Here is a 21,252-nt window from a genome sequence, read left to right as displayed (position 1 = left end):
GAAATGATTGCAACCACTATTTAATCAGCTGTTCTCATTGAGATCAGGATCTCTCCTGTAAGAGAGGCCTGAGTGCAGCAGCAGAAATGAATCATGTATGCATGGAGTGTGCACACATCATTCAAGTTGTTCGTGTATGAAAACACATGAATATCGGGATGCGTTGGCCAAGTTTGATTCAGCGATGTGTGATCAAACCCCATTCGTCACTATCTCGTTACTGCTTCGTTAAAGGCGGGGTTGGTAATCTGAGCAAACTAGCAAGAGCACGCAAGATTTCAAAAATCATTCGAACGAAAAACAGCCCAAATCTTTTACTATGAAAGTAGCGAGCAGCACGGCCTCCAAAAGCTGCTGAGTGTAGCATGAAAGTCAGCAAGTCTGCAACACCGACAGCCCGTTATGCTCGTAGCTTGTGAAGACGATCACCAACCCTGCCTTTGATACCATTGAATGAGATTTGTATCTTTTCCCGCCGGGGTGCAAACCCACACTTGGCAAAGGACGGCCGATGACCCGAAGGTTCGGCAGGTGAAGAGCATGGACTTCATCCACTTCATCGAAACACAGAGAGATGCTACGGATAGAAACCTAAAAAGCCTCAACCCCCGGGGGTACAGTGCGTGGCAGCAACACCATGTGTTTGCTGTGTTTGTGTTTTACCAGACTGCTGGAGCGAGATCAGGTGAGTACATGTGTGAGCGGGAGAGGGAGAGAGAGAGTCAAGGCTGGATGGATCAAAGCTGAACAGCTGCCAACATCTCTCGAGTGTGAACGCGTTGTCACGAGTCTGTCAATCAGCATTTTCTCGCATCAGTGTGCCAACGCTGGAGTTGTGTGTGTGTGTGTGAGAATAAAGCTGGCGCCATGAGAGCAGCTGTAACGTAAAACAAAACTCTACGCTGTTCCCATCACCATACTGGAGCTTACACATCGAACAGCATCCAGAAATGAGTAATCACATTCAATGTCAGATCGATGGGAAGTGGAAGTGAGAGGCCAGCGAGACGAAAACATCTGCATCCGCTGTGTAAACTCACCTCGTGGATGAAGTCCCCGATGTCTCCAGGGTGGGGCACGACGGGTCTGATTGGGTACTGGGACTCGGGGATGATGGGACGTTCGTCCACCCTGCGGACACCAGGCGGCTTGCTGATGATGTGCTCCAAGGAGTCGGGCTGCTGCAGCTGGCTCAGGTCGTAGTCCTACACGCCCACACAGGAAAACAGATGGACGTTTGCGCGGGAGGTCTACCTAGAAAGCGTATTTGTGTGTGTGTGTGTGTGTGTGTGGGTGCATGTCTCCCAGGATCGTACCTGGTCTTCCTCGCCTCCTCCCTCTTCATCGTATTTGAGGATGTTGTCTCTGACGTCGTCTTCAGGGTCAATAAGCAGCTGCTTGGTGTGCCTCTCCTTCTCTCTGCGCTTGATCCACACCACAAACAGCAGCACCATGCCTGCACCGACACACACATGGACACGATAAACCTTCAGGGTACACTGCAATAGTCTGCATCAGTGTACCCCTTGCAGTCTGCATCCATTCTGTCCAAAATGTCATCAGCCAAAGACAAAGTGGGGGAGATCACATCAAATGCTTCAAGTCAGAGTAACGGCAGTGAGACGGAGCTGAGACGCACAGTCCCGGTTGCAGACATCTGCGTCGATTCAAATGAGATCTGTTGTGTGAGACACTTGCGGTCTAGACAGGGTGTGAGCCGATTGTGGGAGTCATATTTATCAAACATTTGTTATCGTCAAAAACGTGTTTGCGAGCTCACAGTGACCTTTGGCCACAACAATCAAATCCTATCAGGTCATCCTTTAGTCCGAGTGGACGTTTGTGCCAAATGGAATGAAGTTCCCTCGCGGCGCTCCTGAGATATCGCGGTCACGAGAATGGAACGGACGAATGGACAACCCGAAAACATGGTGCCAGCTATCACTTCCTCCAGAGGAAAAGTCAGAGGATCACCAGTGTCAGTGTTTGTTCACAAGTCCTTTACCACCAACAGTCACTGGTGTTATTCTTTTAACCCCGACCACCATCTTTCCCGAACTTGTAAGTGGTTTTTATATGTAAACCGAACCAAACTTTAACAATAGCGCTGGCAGATCAAAAGAAAATCATTTTAGTAGAAGTCATATGTCACGGTTTTGTAACGGCGTGCTCCTCCTTCTGTCTTTCTTCAATTTTTTGCATTGTCTCATTTATCATTTAACAGTATTTCTGTGACTTTGTTGTAACTTGACGTGCACCACTTGGTCAAATAAGCATGAAAATAAACAAAGGAAAACTTGTGAATTGAACTTGTGGTGGTCGTAGTAATAACGAAAGTACGGATGACACACAGTGTAACATCCAAAATTTAAAAATATGCTGGAAAAACCCTACAGCTCGGGAGGGAATCTTTCTCCAAGACTTGTCGATATGTATGAGCAATGTGGACCACAGCAACAAGGTAAGCCAACGGCATGAATCACTGGCAGAACAGACAGCAGCAGATATTCACCCCACCAGAAAAAGAAGACAGGAACCCTCCCTGTCAAGAGACGCGGGAGAAGATGCCAGCAGACGAGGCATTAATCCATAATACAAACCGTTGTTGATGTTGTTGTGTTGCAGCCTGGTGAATGTTTAATGACTGCGCCCTGAACTGCGTCCTTGTTTGGCAGAAAAGCAGACCAAAGCAAATCACAGGCAGCTTGAACTTCCCTTCGCTTTATGTATGCGTGTGGGCGTGTGTCATGTCTGAAAGTAGCGAGGCGTGTGAACTCCACGTGAACCGCTGACACACTCACAGAGGAGTATGATGATGCAGATGAGGATGGAGATGATGGCTCCGGTCCCCAGGCCGGCGGCCGCCACGGCCCCGAGAGTGGTGCAGTCTCCGTGTTCGTCGCAGGGGCACACCTTGACTTTGATGACCGACCGGTTGGACAACGGAGGGTTGCCCGAGTCCGACACAATCACAGGGACCTCATACACCCCCGGCTCTAAATATATCTGGTACCGCAGCCCGAGGCGAGCGTAGTTACCTGTGTAGAGTGGAGAGGAAAGAGACGAGTTACAAGATGCAACTAATGATCACATTTATGAAAGAACTAATAAAGACTGGTAATAAATGTGCAACACTAATGATGCTGCACACTCTCAAACCACTCCACCCACTGATCATGAATTCACTTTCGTATGTTCTTTAGTGCTGCTGTTCTCCTCACCGCTGATCCGAGAAATCGTCCAGTTGCGCCGGCTGCTGCTGGGAAAGTTGGGCAGCTCGAAGACAAAGGGTCCAGCGTTCGGGTCCGTGTCGGCGTCAGCGGCAGTGATGTTGACACCGTGGACGTTCTTGTTCACCCGCTCACAGATCTGAGACTCCCTGGGTATGAGCGCCGGGGGGTTGTCATTAATGTCTATCAGATAGATCTGCAGCGTGCCTGTTCCGCTGGCTGGAGGAGAGCCTGGGAGCAAAGGGAGGGAAGAGCAAATAGCATCACGATGGGAGGGAAAGATGACAAGGGAAGATGTGTGCAGTGAAAGTGACGACTGGGAGGGAAGAGGGACAGGAGTTGAAGGCCGACAGAGGGGGAGGCAAGTACTGAAAGAGAACAAAAGGAAAGAGAAGAGGTGGAAGGAGCTCTATTCACAATGGTGATGTTAGAGGTACGGATGCTGGAGAACCAGAGCAGAATATCTGCCCTTGACAGGAATACTTTTGACAGTTGTGCTCCCCAGCTCCTCGTTTAGCCTCAGAGCCAAAATCAAACCAATCAGAGTCGATCCAGATGCAGGCACGGCACGTCCAACCGCCGAGAGACGGCTTCGGTGCAATAATGATGACTGTAACACAATCAAACAAGTCCTTGTCGGTGTGTATTTACACAAAACTGGGAGCGCCAGCTATGATTCTGTCGATAAAGGCAAGTCTGCGTGCAATATTAACAATGCATTTCTGAGAGGTGGACTGTGCGCATGCAGTTCCTGAATTCTCAAATGCACGATGACCTAAATACACTCGCACATGCACATTATGTGTGTGCACATGTGTCGAGAGTAGGTCTTCGCTGCATGCTTGCATACGTACATATGTTATAAAATGGCTCACACATAATTAATCACTCTTGATAATGATTTACTTCGCGGGAAAAGCAGCAGCGACTTTCCCACGTTGCAGACTATAACGTCGTGCCGCATCATGTATTTTGTTTATTTAGCAGAGACAATACACATTCATTAACTCCACCATTCTGTGATGGAGCGTCGGATTCAGCACATTTTTTCGTCTGCTCTCCAGTCGGTAGTTTAAAGTTAGTGGACCCGCTGTTTTTAATTAATCGTTTAATTTGTAGCTAAATGTGATCAAATTGCCCGATAAGTGAAACTGACTCACTTTGGGAATCTGTTGAACACACAGTTGCTTTAGCGCTGGATTGGCTTATTACCTACTACACATGCAAGATGTCGCTAATCGGCATTAAACTTGTGATATTCTCTCTGATTAACAATCGACTTTGCACCAATGTTGCACAGTCCATGTTGCAAGTTTGTGAAAATGAGTGCGGCAACTGGAGAAATTTGGTCTGACGCTACAGTTGGCAGGCATTGCAGGTGTTGCCTCACGACAATGCTGTCAGCCTTGGACTGTAATAGCATGCACTGATGCACACAGACACACACCTCATCTGCAGACACAATCCTGAAGCCCTTTGCATTGATTGAACAGAGCAACAGACCATCAGCTACAGCATTTACAGAGAATTGGGAGTAAAGAATAGACACTTAAAAGAATCAGAGCGAGATAGTAGAGTGGGGGAGTGCATGAATGTGTACGTGAAGTATGAAAATGTGGCACAGAGAAATCTGAAGAAAAAAAACCAAAAGAGCGCTTAGCCGTATAAAGCTCAGAGCTGTTTATTGAGTGTGTGTCAGGGGGTGACAACCCTTAGCTGCCTCCAATTACCAGTCATTTCTCCGCCATGCCCCACTGGCGGAGCCATAGGATGGAATCAAGCGACCCCAGGGCCCATCCCCAGGAGGAGATAAGGGCGATGTAATTTACAAAGATTCATGCAAAGCTGACAGATCTGCCAATTAAACATGGCAATAGAGCAAGACAGTTGCCACGAGAAGAGTGAGACACAGTTAAAGACAGGGCCTGTAAGTGAGTCAGTCCACAGCTTGGCTGGTGATACGACGATTGATATTGCAGATGACTTCATGGAGTTCCCCTGATTGAAGACTTATCGAGTGATCGGTGATGGATGCGGCTCTGGAGCGCTAGTCTCGCAACAGTTTCTGCAAGAGTTTCAGAAAAAGAAGACGGAACTGAAAAGAAGGCTGCAGATTGTTAAAGGCTGTGTGAAGGAGAGACCAGTCAGGTTCAAGGTTTTACAGTCAGAGATGAATCAAATAGTCACTTCAAAGACAATCCACTTCCTGCCATTCATAGAAGTGGACGATTCACATACGAAATGACTAACAGCTGCCAAATTATGTACGGCAGAAGCACTTTACCTCGAGAAAGCGCCACACTTTAGCCGCCGCATAGCGGCGCGTTACAGTGTGATGTCAGTAGGGGGCGCTCAGTTAAACCCGCTACTGCACCGTGGCCTGGGACACGATGTCACGTCACCCCTGCATTGAGATTGCACAATACGCTTCACTGAAGATGTGAAATGTCGAGTGAACGACCAAAAAAGACGTTGGGGGGGGGGGGGGGGGGGGTGACTATATATAGCCACACGGTTCTACAACTGCCTTGCCACAGCCACATGCCTAATGTCGGTTTTGTCAGATAGAATATTTTTAATTCTCCCGCGTTTTATCGGCACATGTGCAAAGAAGAGCTGCACATTGGCACCATCTAGACTTTGTTATGAAAAATGGTAAACCACAAAGAACGATTGACGTTAGTGATTGTGAGCTATACAAACATCATTAAAATGTGGCAGAAGAAATGTAACAAAGATGTTTATGTGATACGTTGTTATGAGACAATGAAATATTATGTTAAAAATTGTGACTTTATTACTACCTAAGTAAGGCTGTCTAGTAAAATCCCATTACTTGATAGTCATACTTCAATTGTAGTTTCGATGGTTTGACTACATCATCATCGCTCATTGGGAAGTCTCGTTGTGACAGCTGGCGAGGTGACGGGTTGCCACAACGGTGGAAACGCCGGTGCCAGTCGAGCAGAGTTTCGGGTTGGAGTATAGAAAGTGTAACTTAGTTATCTAAAAGATGTTCAATGTCGTGGCTGAATATCTAGATGACAATATGGACGAGGTTTATTTGAGCCAGAGTATTCGGATGAGGAACTCCGACATATTGAAGAGAGGACAAGGAGAAAGCCTGTCAGTGGCACAGAAACAGCACAATTGCCTTCGCACCTCGTTTTGCGGCTGAAGGTTCACAGCATTGCCCCTCAAGACTGAGCCGAAAACTGTTGTCCGTATTAGTCCATTAGAAACAAAAAAACATTTAACGTAGAGTATTAAATGCAATTTGAACACGTACAGTGAACCATAAAGACGTGTGGTTCATAAACACACACACACACACACGCACTCGGAGGCTTTCCCATCCTGCAGCTTTGTTAATCCCAGTCATGTATGGGGGACATGTGGAAGCAGCTTGCCACAGCTGATAGGAGAATTATGTGGGTTTTAACCAGCTAAATAAATAATTATGTTTGTGGAAATTCCTCAAAAGGATTTGTGTTAACTCCTTTTTTTTTTTTTTTTGATGGCGGCTCAGAGATGTGAGGGACGGTGAAAAGACTCGTAGAAAGCCCACCATGTGTTCTTTGAAGAGCACGTAAAGACATAAACAAAAGCAGAGGTGATTGTGTGTCACAAGGGTCTCAGGCTGTCAGATTGTGTTGGGGGGCCGACGTAAAGATACGGTAGCAATGCAAGTGTACTTCTCCCCACCTCTCCATGTCCCGTCCTACGATCCTTGCTGCGTCATAGCACTTCTTACCATAATCCCTCTCACGTTAAGACAGCTGGCACTCCAGCAACACCCACTGCACGCACACAAACATGCACACACACACACACACACTTTAACTGCTGGCGTCTCATCCGCAGTTCCAATATCTGACAAACATTGCAGTTACACACGCTCTAAACTGTGCACTTCACACAGGTCAGATGAAGGAAGAGCTTCTTCTTCTTCAAAGAAAAAAACGTAACGTTTTGAAATGAGAATAAAGTCCAAGAAATAACAGGGAAAGAAATGAGATGTTTTTTGGGGTTCAAAGAAGGGGAGCGAGTCCACCTCTAATCCCGCTGCCTCTTCCTTCCCATCAGCACGGCAGGCTACACGTCATGGTGTCTGATATTGTCAATCATCGGCAATATAAAAAAGTACAGAAACACACACACAGGCTCACGTTAATGTGTTTCGAATGAGATCATTCTTCACACATGCTCACACCTATAAATACACCAATGTTTCAAAGCCAGCTCAACTTAATGTAAAAGCACCAGTGCACTGCACGTCACTGATAAGGCAATTTGGGGAGGAGGAAAAAAAAAACAACACAGAAAAAACACTCGCTTCCACTTGAGAAAAAGGGAAGCTATTTGTTTTCTGTGATTGAGTTTGTGCTCAGTTAAACTCGCAGTTTCAACTTTGAGGCAGAACAAATATATAGACGCCACATTGTGAGAGAGGGAGAGAGAAGGCAGTCATGGACAGAAGATAAGGGGGATGAGAGGAGAGGATCAAGAGTGTGAATCCAGGATTTTCTCTAACTCTGCACCGACTGCACTGCACTTGAATGCTGCAGAGCTCCCGTGTGCTTATATCCTTCTAACTCCACTCCAATGTCTTCATTTTCATCAAACAGTGAGCAACACTTTTCACTCTAGCGTGTATTTACCGACGCATTGGATCACTCCCAACAATGATTCAATCAGTCAGGTGACCTGTTGACTGACAGCGTACAAGACACGTGCATGATTTAGGATGTGGAAGTGCTTTTCAGTCACTGACAGACAACCTCTACAGATCAATGGATTCAGAACAGAGAAGGGAGCACGATCTCAATAATGTAAAAAATATTGGCTCAAATGTACAGTATGTCGATTATACAATGCAATATTTTTGTAAAACAGTCAATCCACTTACATTTATATTGTTATAATAACAGTAATTCAAGTCATAATACATTCAAATGTCTTTAGGGCTGTACAATCTGTGCAATGAATGCCAAACCGTGGGAAAAAGGACATAAACACAAACAATACAGAGTGCGAAGCAGCAACGTTGATCACTCTCATAAGAAATGTTCACTGATGAAAGAGGCTCTTACCATTGTCTGCTGCCAGGAACGTGGCTTCATATATATTGTTCTTGACATAGACGGACTCCCGGTCCAGCATGGCCGTTGTTACGATCTGACCATTGGTTCTGTTGATGGACAACCAGTCCGCCGGGTCGTTGAGCTTTGAATACCTGAAGACACACGAGGACAAATCGATGGAGGAGTTACGTGTTCCGTGTTTACAAGCAATTGAAGATTTTCTCTTGCGTCCGCGCATACAAAGATTGCCCGCGCACATGCACACACACTCACAAACTCCGCCTGACCTTCACACGGTTTAATTCTTCTTTGACGTCTCCTCCAGAGCCTGCAGCTTACAGTCAATTTCACCTCATTTTTCACTCCTGTGTACCAGGCATTGAAGTCAATTACCTCCATAGTTAAGCGCTGCTGCACCTGCCTCCGTGTGTGCAGCATGCACACATTCTAGGAAGTGTTTGCTTATGCTGGAGAGGGCTAAGCTGCCTGGCAGGGTTCTATACATGCATGTTTAAGTGTTTGTCTGGTTGCAAAGGCCACAGTGTGTGTCGGGGGGAAGCTGTGTGTAGGGCGGAGACGGGATGATCGGATCTCGGTACCGATCGTCAGACAGGAAACTGGATGTGGTAGCAGGTGGCGACATCCCCTGGGATAAAGGGCGAGGAAGGAACAGGGGATCATCTCCAGGATTGAATTCCAATCGCACTCTGGTCTAACTGTTCTTGTTTCTCAGGCGTTTGTCGCTTTCGGCTCGTTCCACACTTTCAATTCTATCAGATCTCACAGATCATGCCGCCTCACCTCATCTTGCCATGCTTTTGTATTCATCCCCGTCTGTATCTTCTCATCCTCGTCTCATTCCCTCTGTGATGCAGAGTTCATCAAGTGACACCTCTCTTCTGTCAAACCGTGGCCTCATACAAGGTTTCTACATCAATCCGCTTTCATATACTGAATGTCATCCTGGGCAATAAAGCCATGTTATGTATAACACATCCAGCTTTTAATTAAATCCATCGAAATTGAAATGGACGTGACCTCAACCTTGCATTTATATGTATTGAATTGCAGTGTACTTACTGTCACTTTATTTGCGTTTGATTCAATACTGCATGTACATTTACTTGCATGGAGGAGAGTGAAAGGCTGGGTGGTGGCAAGGAGGGTGCGGGGTAAGACAGTATAATCTCTCTCCTGCAGTGAGGGAGGTGGGATTTTCCCAGCATGCAGTGGGCATGATCCCAGGCGTAGCGCAGTGCAGGGAAGGGGATCACAGAGATGACATTCCCACACTCTAGACGGTTTCACACAGGCTAGCCAAGCCCACCGCCACTAACAGGCGGACTGTGAAATCACCTCCAGGACTACAGTGAGTCCATCGCAGTGGGAGGGTCGGATAAAAGAGCGAGGGACGTGATCAGCAATGGGTGGGAGGAGAAAGAGAGATCGGGACAGGTGCCATTCGTTAGAAGCAGCATGGCTGTGTGATCTGGTTTTAACATCCTCATTAGGACGGACTTGATCCCGACTGCTATTCTGTGTCCATCTGCAACTCCATTGGCTTTGCCATGGCAAACCAACACTCTCTGTCGAGGCTGAGATATACTGTATATATATATTTACAGTGGAGGGCAGACAAACTGCTGTACTTTTAACAGAGCAAAAGGAAATTAAAGGGTAAAGTCACCGAAAAACCCGGAACATTGTTCTTGGAAAAAAGACTGAATATTGAAATGGTGAAATGACATTTTGTTGGGCTTTCTTTCCAAGAGTTGGATGAGAAGACTGGTAGCACAATCTATATGTACATTAAATATGAAGCTTGAGTCAGCAGACAATTAGCTTAGCATTAAGATGGGGGAGCAGGAGTAAACAGCAGTCATGGCTCTGTCCAACGTTTAAAGAATCGGCGGACCAGCCCGTTTAAAGGTCAATAATTAACTCGGGATGCTGCATCTTGTTTGTTTAATCCGTCCACAAACTGGAGCCTGGAGTCTGCTAAGTGCCTAGCTGCTTCACAGTGACAAGACACTGGTCTCGGCAAAGAAATGGATTTGTTTTATTTGTATTCCTTGACAGAACCAGGCTAGCCGTTTCCCCTTGCTTCCAGGCTTTTTTGCATGATGGAATCATGATGGAACAAACAGCCACAGTGTTTTTCTTTACAAGTCCGAACCGTCAACAACGTTACTTTGGCAGTCCCCATCAATGACTTTCAACGAGGTGCTTTGCCAATTTTTTTGTCACAAATCTGTGTGAAAGTGTAATTATTCCTTCCTGTGGCTCATTTCCTGAGCTCTCCGAAGCCTGAAGGTTCCTCTCATTTGGGACTCGGTTGCTGTGCGAGTGTGGCTGGATGTATGATTAGGCATGGCGGGTTAGTGATCTTAGCAAGCAGCAGGGAGAGGTATGACATTTATTTTTCAAACCTCTGACCCCGAGGATGAAAAATGCATGTCTCAAGCTTTGCCAAGGAGGTTTGGCTAATCATTTATGCCAGTGTCTCCAGTCCCATGTCTCGACCTCACTGGTCGGGGTGTTTGACAGGTGATGCATGATGCCTCACACTCCCCCCCCTCTCCCCCCTGTCCACATCGGCCCCTCTGTTGATGAGCACCTGTAAAGTTCAAACCTTGACCCGGACTCGGCTCACCATCCTTAGCTTGTTTCCTCCTCCCTCCACGATCCCCGGGGTCTTTTTTCACTTTTTGACTTTTACGGCACCCTCTAAATCTTCTCCTCGTCTCTCTATGCATCTCCAACGTCCATTTACAAAGACGTACAGCTCTTTGTCATATTCAAAGGCATACGTTACAGATTACATGTAACTCAAACTCTTTTGGTGTCACATCTAAATGTCTCCCCCACGCAAACAGACGTGTCGGCTAACTATTTGATTGATGGGGCTTTGATGTGTGCACACTGGGATCAGCTGTGTGCGATAAAAGTTTGAAAGTGAAATGAGGTGACGAAAACACTGCACAGGGTTTAAGCTGATTGGCAAGAACGTGTCCCTGAATTTGTATTTTTCTTCAGAATAATGAGAATTCGAGAGACGGACAGAACAGCTGTGATTAGTGTCCTTGCATCACAGTCGAGAGAAGATACCTCTTATGGGACTGGTGTAAAGCGGGGGGATTGAGAGTTATCCGATCCAGATGGGTCTCAATGAATGAGGTCGGGGATTTGCCATCTCTCCAGTCTTGCCTCCTCGCAGAGGAAGGAGATTTGGTTTGTGTTTGGGAGACCGTGACAGACCACAGCATGCTTGTAAATGGCAAACTTATTTCCAAGATGTAAAGTAGTGCAGTCTTGCACGGGTCATGGACAAAACAGGAAGGAAACCAAAGAGGTCAAAGTGAATTCAACAGGGAGAGAGAGGATAAGGTAGAGCCCAGCTGGTGACTCTGGCGTCTTCCTAAATTATAACATACACCCAATTTGCCGGGAAATTAGCTGGGAAATTAGTTCAGATCTTTTTCCCGAGAGAAAATGGGAAGGAAGGGGCTGTTGGAGTGTGAGGGTTGGAGGGAGGGACTGCTATACTGTCAAGCTGACAGCAGGACTGAGGAAAGACCTGCTGGTCATGTGAAGGTTGGTTTACATTTAAAATCCAGAGAGGCTTCGCGCGGAGAAAGAACACTGCAGGTGGACATAATGCTGTGTCAGGCGTTTGGTCTCGGGCCAGCTGTTCTCTTTATTCTCCCCCCTCTCTCCATCCTGTTTTCTCTCGCTCTCGTGCTGCTTGTGTGTGTGTGTGAGCACCTGCATGTATGCGCTCATGCAATCTACAGAATGCACACGCTTCTGATTACCCCAGAGGCTGTTGCTCCCTATTAACCTTACCCTCCTCACTAAGAGTTCTCCGGTGGCTCATAAACTTCCCACAGTAAGACTTTTGAGAGATTGGCGATGCCAAAATACAGTCCCCTTGTTGAACTTCGACCCCTAACTACTGACATGGAACACATCCAAGAGTCTTTTTAGCCTGCTGTTAGTGCATATGGAGGCATTTTTGGCCAGTCGTGTGCTTACAATTCAGCTAGCCAGACTTCAACCAGGCTATACTGTTCTGGGTCCAGAGACTGTCCATATGTAACATAACTTATCGATTAAGATCCAAATGATTTTGCACCAGAACTTTAAACTAATGGCATGCTGTTAAAATGTCAGAATTAGCCCAATTAGGGTTCCAATTCTGTAGTCTGATGTAATTCTAGTCACTCAGTACCTGATCGTCTGCTGCATCTGTAGTCGGTCGGGATCGGAAGCTGAGAAAGTCGTCAGGCTGGTGCCAGCAGGGACGCCCTCCTCAAAGCGGATGTGCTTCGGGTTCGTGGGGAAGTAAGGGGGCTCGTTGACGTCCTGGACTGATATGGTGACCCCAGCTGTGGACTGGAGCGACGACTGGATGCCACTGGCCAGGTGGGCCTGGTTAGACACCACCACCGTCAGCATGAAGGCACGGTTCATCTCAAAGTCTACTGGCTGGAGGAAGGACGGAGGACAACAACAGCGTGTGAGAAGAGAAAGAGAAAGTGAATTCCAGCAGGTGCAAGATGCGAGATTGGGAGCATTTGGATTGCCTCTCTATGGCTCTCAACATGGCGAAGGCGGGTTTACGGGTCATTGGTAACAGTGATAACAGCGCTACGCACACACAGAGGCAGAGCGACTTCTCTCTCCAGTAGACATTACGCCCCGATATAATTATATCTTACTTTTCAGCAGGAAATGATGTAAATCTGCATTTGTGCAAAAAAAAAAGAGAGAATGCATTCTTCACTTTAAAACTACAGTCAAGAAAATAGAAAAGAAATTCCTGATCTTCTGGATTATTACTACCATTAGCATCATTACCACGATTACTTTTTATGAGCACACCATGTCATGTATTTAAGCATGATACTCGTGTGAAAACCCCTCTTCATATTTCTCTTTTGTGGCTGGGGAATATGCGTTGAACCTTGTTGATGATAAAGGACATGATAAAGGAATAGATGCCGTGTCAAGTGTTCCCCTGATGAAATGGACCCATATTCTCTCTAAACTACGAACCAACACACACACACACACACACACACACACACACACACACACACACACACACACACACACACACACACACACACACACACACACACACACACACACACACACACACACACACACACACACACACACACACACACACACACCCTGAGCAGAGGCAGAGGGGCTTAGACTATTCATAGGGTGCTGTCATGGCTCAGCCTTTAGAGCGAGTGTGTGTGTGTGTGTGTGTGTGTGTGTATACGTCTACTCTACAGAGGGTTTTACCGGCAGAGCCTAAACCAAAGTGACAGTTCCGAGCTTTCCTAATGAAGACTACACGATCAGGTTCAAATGACAACAACAACAAGCAAGGAAATAAAAAAAGGGAACAAATACGGTGCTTGCAGGTCCTGCTGGCACATTTTCCAAATAGGCGGGTGATGATTACCGCCGCACGCCTCGTGTCTGCGGCGTTTGATGCTGATGTTAATGACTTTGAGCACATCTGTCGGTTGCATTGCCTGAGTGTTATCAGTACACAGTAGCTCTGGTGTAAAAAGCATTCTCAATCAGGCAGTTTGGTTGACGAGGGCACCAGCGTGTATGTGTTTGTGTGCGCGCTAGCTGGTGTTACAGTTTGCATGTGTATCCACGATACGAGTAAGTGGAGGTGTGTGTTCGTGCATGACCCCATTGGTGCACAGGGAACCCATTTGCAGGCAAAACCATGGTCAAGGCTCTTTGATCTGCAGCCAGTGGTATTCAGAGCACAGGGGGGTCTAGAGTATAGCTGCAGGCTAACTCAACCATGCACACACACTTGTACACACACACGCCCTGAGGGAAGCCAGAGGGGGTGAGAGGTCAATAACACGGCTTCCATCTTTTTTGCCCATGAGCTTTACATTTCCTCTATATCGCTTCACTCGTTCCTCTCTTTCCCTCTTACGTAATTTGTTCTGCCGGACTCCGAATCCCCCCCCCTTCGTCTTCTCACCTCTGATCCACCGCCCCCCCCTCCCCCCGTGATCTATGCTCCCTGCATCTCTCAATCCTCTGAAATCTGTCTCCGCCTCGCTTCACGCCTCCTCTCCATTTCCACGTTTATCATAAGCTGCAATTTACATGTCTTAACGACTCGCTCGAACCAAGCGGCTCTGTTGGTGTATTTTTTTTAATTTTTTCATACGAGCTTGTTTGTCGACCGGCTCTATTACAGCGCGGCAAAATGAGAATGTGTCTCATGAACTCCCCGGAGAGCAGCGCAAATGCGTGACATGTCCTGGTTAAGACCTCAGCCCTTGTTTACAGCGGAGCCCAGGTCCCTCGTGGGAGATTGCCACGTTCTTTGGTGACAGTGTGAGGCGATGTGTCTGTACTAGCAGCCGTGGTCGCTGTGGTAAAAACAGGAACGCCAAGGTACAGCAGCGCCTTCTTATGGCTTCTTGACTTTACCTATATTGGGTCTGATGTGAACCATTCCAGCTTCCATTTCCCAGAGCAAGCCGAAGCCCCTCTGTTTACTTGTTGAGACAGTCTATTTCTCTTCCCAGGGGGTGTCCTGTCTCTTATTTCCTGATTTCCTGATAGCCTCCCATGGGTCTCTATGGAAGCTCGCGGCTACTCGGCTGCCTGCTGAATTTTACATCAGGGAGCGAGAGGACTGGATTATAAAAGGCAGTCATCTAGAGATAATGAAGAGAAGCAAAATGCCAATGCTCATTGCTCAGGGTGCTGTGGGAATTACAGGGTGATGTTATTGCTATTTTTTGAAGCATCATTGTAGGATGCGCGATGTTATTTGCAGGAGTCAGACGCATGGGGAGAATACCCTCGGGTCCTCAGGGTCAAATAAACAAGATGCTACAAAACACATGCGACGTGATGAGCACATTTATAGTGAGCCACTCACGGACGAGCACATAAATACAAACGCTGCTGGCCATGCAACAGGACACACATCTACACATTTACATACACAAACAATACAAGCTGAATAGCGGCTATTTCTTTTATTTTGTTTTCCCGAATGGGTTATAGCCCTCCGGACAATCTGTGTCTGAGAGGTTGAACACTAACACAGCAGGTTGTTACAAGACACGGTTTTGTTGTTGCTGTCATTTACCACAGCCGCCAGAACATTATGAGTGGATGAAAACCGTTGCCGTTGTAATTGAGAAATCAATACCTAATTTGCTACAGTGGTTCCACCAGCCATTGTGTTTAAGCCTGTGTGGGTTTTTTTTTCTTTCTGAAGGGCGCAGCAGCCTCCAATCCCTCATTTGGACATAAGGGGGCATGTGAAAGGCAACAGACCCCAGCCTGTTCCACATTTAACTCTGGAGTCTATTATTATTGCTCGTGCTTAAATCCAGAGGGGATGGGACGGCACAGGAAAAGACACGACACTGGTGCTGAGATGAGCATGCTGTGATGTGGCTGGCATCTTACCTTCACCACGGTGACCATGCCGTCGTTGGTGACCGGGTCAGTGCGGATGGTGAAGTACCCTGATGGGTCTCCGCTGATGATCCTGTAGATGGCGTTCCAGTTAGGCGAGTGCGGTTGGTCGGCATCGATCACCGTCAGATTAGCCACCACCAGATCCACGCGGTTCTCTGGGACCTCGCCGGAAAACTGCAGAAAGCAGAAGAAAATGACAGCGTGTGATCTTTATTGAGACTGTTGCTGTTTGAGTGTGGCCATTTTTTCCACGTTCCCAGTGCCCATTCTAGATGAGCAGTAATATTTCATTCCTTTGAAAGCCGGTGTGACAAAGGACGCGAGAATGAGTGAGCAGAAAGGAGCCAGCAGTAGGGAGGGTTAAAGCAGCTGTTTGAGTGTATACCAGTGGCTTTTAGTTGTCCCCATTGCTGTGCAAACACATGTGCTTTGTCCTGATAAGCCTGATGAGGAGTGAGCCGCTGTCTGTCATATGTCTGTTATGGTGGGGATTGATCAAAGCTGTACAGGCTCAGGGGATGAAGCCGACAAAAAGACGAACCAACAACAGCAACAACTGCACCGCTGCCCTATAAAAAAAACACAATTCCACCTCAGCCCAACCTACACGGACATCACCTCTCCACCAATTACGTGAGGGTCAGAAGGTGAGCACGTTGGCGTGTCTTCGCCCTCATGCGGAGGCAACAGGCGTGTGGGCGTCATACAGTTATCGTGTCAACATGGGTAACAGGCGTGGAAGAGCCACTGAGCCGCTTATGTGAGTGTCGGATATCAAAGAGCAAAGCCTCAGACCAAACACTCCGACAGACCATAATACCCTGCCTGGCAACCCGCGCATCACCCAGCAAACAGCCGACAGCAGCGGGGAGATTAGGGGGCTGCGTCGGGAGAGCTGTTCACAGACTCAATGACATTCTTAAGACAACAGACATGTCCTGGGTGGCCACGATGCGCTGCCTGCATTGGATAAGTAGGCCGGCTGTCGTATGTTCAGAGTGAGTGCGTGCATGTGTGCGCTTTATTACTGTGGTTTGGTTTAGGGACTCCCCGATGCCAATTCAATGAAATAAAAACTTCAGAGATGGCTCTTGAGCTCCTGAGGGCCCTTGAGCATCTTCTCTCTCAGCGCACATGTAATGAGTAAAGGCAAGAGTAAACCAGATATGATGGAAGACTTTGAAGGGTCAACCGCAGCACTTATTCTCAACAACCCAGTCTCAGATTGTTTCTCTCATTAGCTCTTTATAGGGGGGGGGGGGAGTTACAAGCATCCAGAGCTCGAGTTGTAACAGCCTTATTTTTCCCGTAGCAAATCTGACATGGTACGGCAGCTTTTTAACTCCCTGTAACATCAGTACAATCACTTAACAAATTAATTTCAGACAGTTCACTGCAAGCAATGGTGAAACTTACAAGACTGTGTAAATACCAACTTTACCAACAGAGCAGTAAGTAGCCTCAAATCACTGAAATGAAATCAACTGTGACATTAGATTGCGATGGTGAAGTGTTCAGAATATGCTTGAGCTCGGACTTAGACACAGACATACGGCAATAAAGCAAAAAAAGCTCCACCGAGTATTCGTTCAGGTTGCGTTTTAGAGTTAACTTTCAAATGAAGAACAGGTTTTTGTCTCATGCCAGCTACCGTATTCAGTTTTATTGAGCGATTGATCTATTTTCTTGAAGACTCCATCTTTTATCTGAGTGAGAACGGCGAAGCTTTGACGTCTGCTAGCGTTGTTGCCAAAAACGGATTGTGATTCAACATGTGTGATTTTGAACAGAGAGCATTTCAATGTGTCATGGAAAAACCTCGGGCTTGTTCTCTTTCTTTCACTCTCAATGATTTATTAGCCGAATGGCGTGTTGCACTGCACTGTGTATGCTGTGGTGGGGCTTGTTTTGACAGCGGATTGACGTATGACTGTGGTGTCTTTCTGCAGAGATTTCCCTCTGATCGGGTAGTTTTTCTTTCTGTGGTACTGTATCTTGTCCTCAACTGCCGGAGGGACGAGCTTTGACTGTGATTGGCACAGAGTGCACTTGGCTTTCTCGCAGCACTTGACAAAACACCTCTTGCCAACACTCTCACCCTTCTGTCATTATGTTTGGCAGTGGGCAAAGACTGAAAGAGGCGGTGAGAGGAGAAAGGAGACGTAACAGGGTACCTTCATCACAGGAACATTGTGAGGATGGTACTGAAGTAAGTCCTGCATTAAGAGATGCTCCTGATTGCACGAGGGTGGGTCTGCCTACGAAAACATCCCCTACCGATGTGAGATGCAGTCGTCGCCGCAGCACTGTATGCGCCAACAAACAAAAGAGATGAGTAACATTTCTTCGGTCCATGTCACGTATGCAGCCGCGAACGAGCACCCGGAGCCTTCGCATCCCGCACACACCAAACCCTCTGCCGCCTTGAAAGATAGGGCCGCCTCTGAGAGGCGTGATGAAATATTAATCATCAACATTAAAGACAAATTCCCAAAACTTTATAATTCCGGGACACGTTGAAAGATCTATGGGGTTTATTGCAAACACTAAATATTTGCATAATGGCCTGCATTCTCAACAAAATGGCTTTTATGTTACCCCACAACTAAAATGGGTGATTTATGAAGGTAGTGGGTAGAAGTGCTCTCTGCTCGTCGTGGCTCCAGAACCTCCACTAAAGTTGATCATCAATATCCATGATCGTATTAACTTCACTCCGTGGCGATGATGGAAATGCACTTAAACATGGTGGGATACAGTTAGAGAACATCAATCTATTGCTTGCCACTGTTATCAATACGCCACCATGAGTAGAGCATCTTAAATCAGAGGGGGATGCCGAGTCAGGAAGGGCCTTTGATTTACAACGGGGCATGTCTGTGCTTTATCACTGTAGAAAACAGCTCATGTGACCAAAATAATCCATCGTTCCTTCTCCTCTCCGCATTGTTCTCTCATCACTTTTGGTCTCGGAGGCTACATGGTGGTCCGCTCATCAACTCCCCCTCCCGCTTTCCTCTCTCGTTGCTCCCACCGTCTCCTTTGTGTCTGTCTTTTTCCTTCCTCTCTGTACACTTCCTGCTGTGTGTGATGTAGCAGCCCTCTGATGAGCTCTGTGGTCTGACACATGCTCGCCGCCAGTACTAACTCATCATCATAGGGGTCTTAATAGCCCCCAGGGCAAATTATAATGCTAACTCCTCTGCTACCACCTCAAAGAACCGAGCCTACTGTAGTGCCGATGCCGCCGCCTCAGCCGCCAGCTGCAGTTGCAGAGCTAAGCACCTTATCTCGCCAACAGGCCCAAGCTCTCATCACTACCAATACAACGTATGAAGCGCACATACTGAATAATTCTGACACCTGAAGCCAAACCGACACCGAGAGGGATTTTTCTTCATAGCGCGAAGCTAAAATGCAGTCACGTTGGCTCCACTTCTGACCGTCTTTACCTCTCTAAACAACTGCATGCCCCTGCCGCATCAAATAAAAATGCGACTCTGGAGGATTTCATTAAAAAACCATGCAAATATTGGCTCAGAATTGTATCCACTTTCCAGCTGCCGGTGAGAATTACTGCTGCCACCTCAGCTGTTCCACTGCACCTCTAAACATTAAGCAGCACTGGGAGAATTGACCAGTTAAGATCGAGTTAAAAGAGAGTGGAAGACATTAAAGTAAACTTTTTAACAACACAAAATCTGCCGCTTCACTTATTAATGTTGTGATGATGTTGCTGAATTGCACCACGTTGATACATGACACAGAGTACCTTACTTTGGACTTTTTTTGTTCCCTCGCTCTCAATAATGACCTTCTGTAATGTAATCATCATTTTAAATATCACCGTCGTGACAACAATCAGTAACGATTTGCTGGCTCCAGTTTTCTTGCTGATGAAAGTCAATGCTATGGATTAGTTCTTCCTTTGTGTGTGTGTGTGTGTGTGTGTGTGCAGCCATCCTTGCACTTCATAACCCTCCTTCACTGTCCTTGTGTAAATCTTCCTTTGTAACGACATAACAGTGTTGTCGTCATTTCCTTATTCTATCCCTCCCTCCTATTCCCTTCTCCTTTCCAGCTCTTCTTTAAAGCCCGTCACTCTTTCGCTATTTATTTTCCCCAAACACACCAATCATTTCCACCCTCTCCTCTGAACCCAAACCCTCTCCTCCTCCGAATTGATGCCCTCTCCCCACTCCCTTATTTGCAGCAACTCACGGTTCTGGAGGTCAGCATGGGAGGGTTGTCGTTGATGTCCGACACAGTGATGATGGCAGTGGCTGTGTTGGAAAGGCCAAAGTTCAGGTTGCCCTCCATGTCCGTGGCCTGCACGATGATGGTATACTGGGAGACTTTCTGTAAAAAGGCAGAAATAAAGAAAAAGAACCACAGTGTGCAGTTATTCATCTGCGAAAAGCTTTCTCTTCCTTACGTCTAAAGCAACATCCACGGAGTGAGATTCCCAGAGGAGAGCTCTGTTCTATAGTAGCTATCCGTGCTCTTATTTGAAACACGGAGTCACAGGGGTGAAGTCTTTCATTCGACAGAGTTGAAACCTCCTCAGCGGAACGTATCCAGACTTCCCACCGTCTGAAGGCTGCACTGTGAAGCCTCCCCGTGGGTATGTCATCAAAGACATTACTTATTCAGCGCCACTGATGGACAGATGTGAAGACAATGATCCAACTGACAGAGATGAATAGACTATCTATGGGGCAATAATACGAGGGAATGATAAATGCCATTTCTTCCGTTGAAATGACACGGGTGTCACTTCACAAGAAGCTGAAATATGGTTCTCTTATTTGTATTTCTGTACTTGAGTGCACTCCTCCTCTTTGCCAGTATCCTGTCTCTTCTTCTGTCCCACGGTGCAGTTAATGGGCTGCAGGAAGGATGGAGCCCGGGAGCCGACTGTCTGGGTAATGTGTCTCTTCACTGAGATTCCCAATTACATTCCCAGTGTCTCTCTCACCTGCTAATTACCGAGTAAATATCCCAATTAGGCCAGGATGCCACATCAGGAGGATTAGACAGCTCCTCTCAGTTCCTCTCATCTCGATGCTAGACGAGATGCTGAACTCCAACCTTGTACACACACTCTCATTAACACCCATACGCTCGCACACACACACACACACACACCTCTCTTTCTCCATTTATTGTTCAGAGGCAGCGCTTGGCTGACTGTCCCATCAGCCAGTGTACAGCATGTACACAACACTCTCACTAATTAGACAAGGGAGTAATTATGTAGAGCTCCTCTGAACCTCTCAGCATTGCAACACCGCAGCAGCATACACAGCTTCCTCTGGAGGACTGAGGGCTGTTACTGTCAACAAGCCCTTATAAGTCCACTGCAGACCAGTGGAAACCTTCAGAGGAGAATCAGTATGGACGGGAAGAAAACATTTCAAACGTGAAGAACAGAGGAGAGG

General features: G+C 46.9%; 1 protein-coding gene across 1 annotated transcript in view; it reads right to left on the bottom strand.

Annotated features, from left to right (window-relative positions):
• LOC306781100 (cadherin-4-like) overlaps nucleotides 1-21,252 on the bottom strand; it is a 200,194-nt gene that overhangs the window by 4,898 nt on the left and 174,044 nt on the right. Inside the window, exons 9-16 of the mRNA XM_079273787.1 lie at nucleotides 20,033-20,170; nucleotides 15,800-15,985; nucleotides 12,546-12,802; nucleotides 8,324-8,466; nucleotides 3,222-3,461; nucleotides 2,802-3,038; nucleotides 1,317-1,456; nucleotides 1,041-1,205 (exon numbers count right to left, since the gene is read on the bottom strand). Coding sequence (XP_079129913.1) covers nucleotides 1,041-1,205; nucleotides 1,317-1,456; nucleotides 2,802-3,038; nucleotides 3,222-3,461; nucleotides 8,324-8,466; nucleotides 12,546-12,802; nucleotides 15,800-15,985; nucleotides 20,033-20,170 — 1,506 coding nt within the window. The remainder of the gene's footprint in view (nucleotides 1-1,040; nucleotides 1,206-1,316; nucleotides 1,457-2,801; nucleotides 3,039-3,221; nucleotides 3,462-8,323; nucleotides 8,467-12,545; nucleotides 12,803-15,799; nucleotides 15,986-20,032; nucleotides 20,171-21,252) is intronic.

This window comes from Melanostigma gelatinosum (assembly GCF_949748355.1).
Source record: "Melanostigma gelatinosum genome assembly, chromosome: 8".
NCBI classification, from domain to species: domain Eukaryota; kingdom Metazoa; phylum Chordata; class Actinopteri; order Perciformes; family Zoarcidae; genus Melanostigma; species Melanostigma gelatinosum.
The sequence above is the reverse complement of the archived record's forward strand: the minus strand, read 5'-3'. Positions and strand labels throughout refer to the sequence as shown.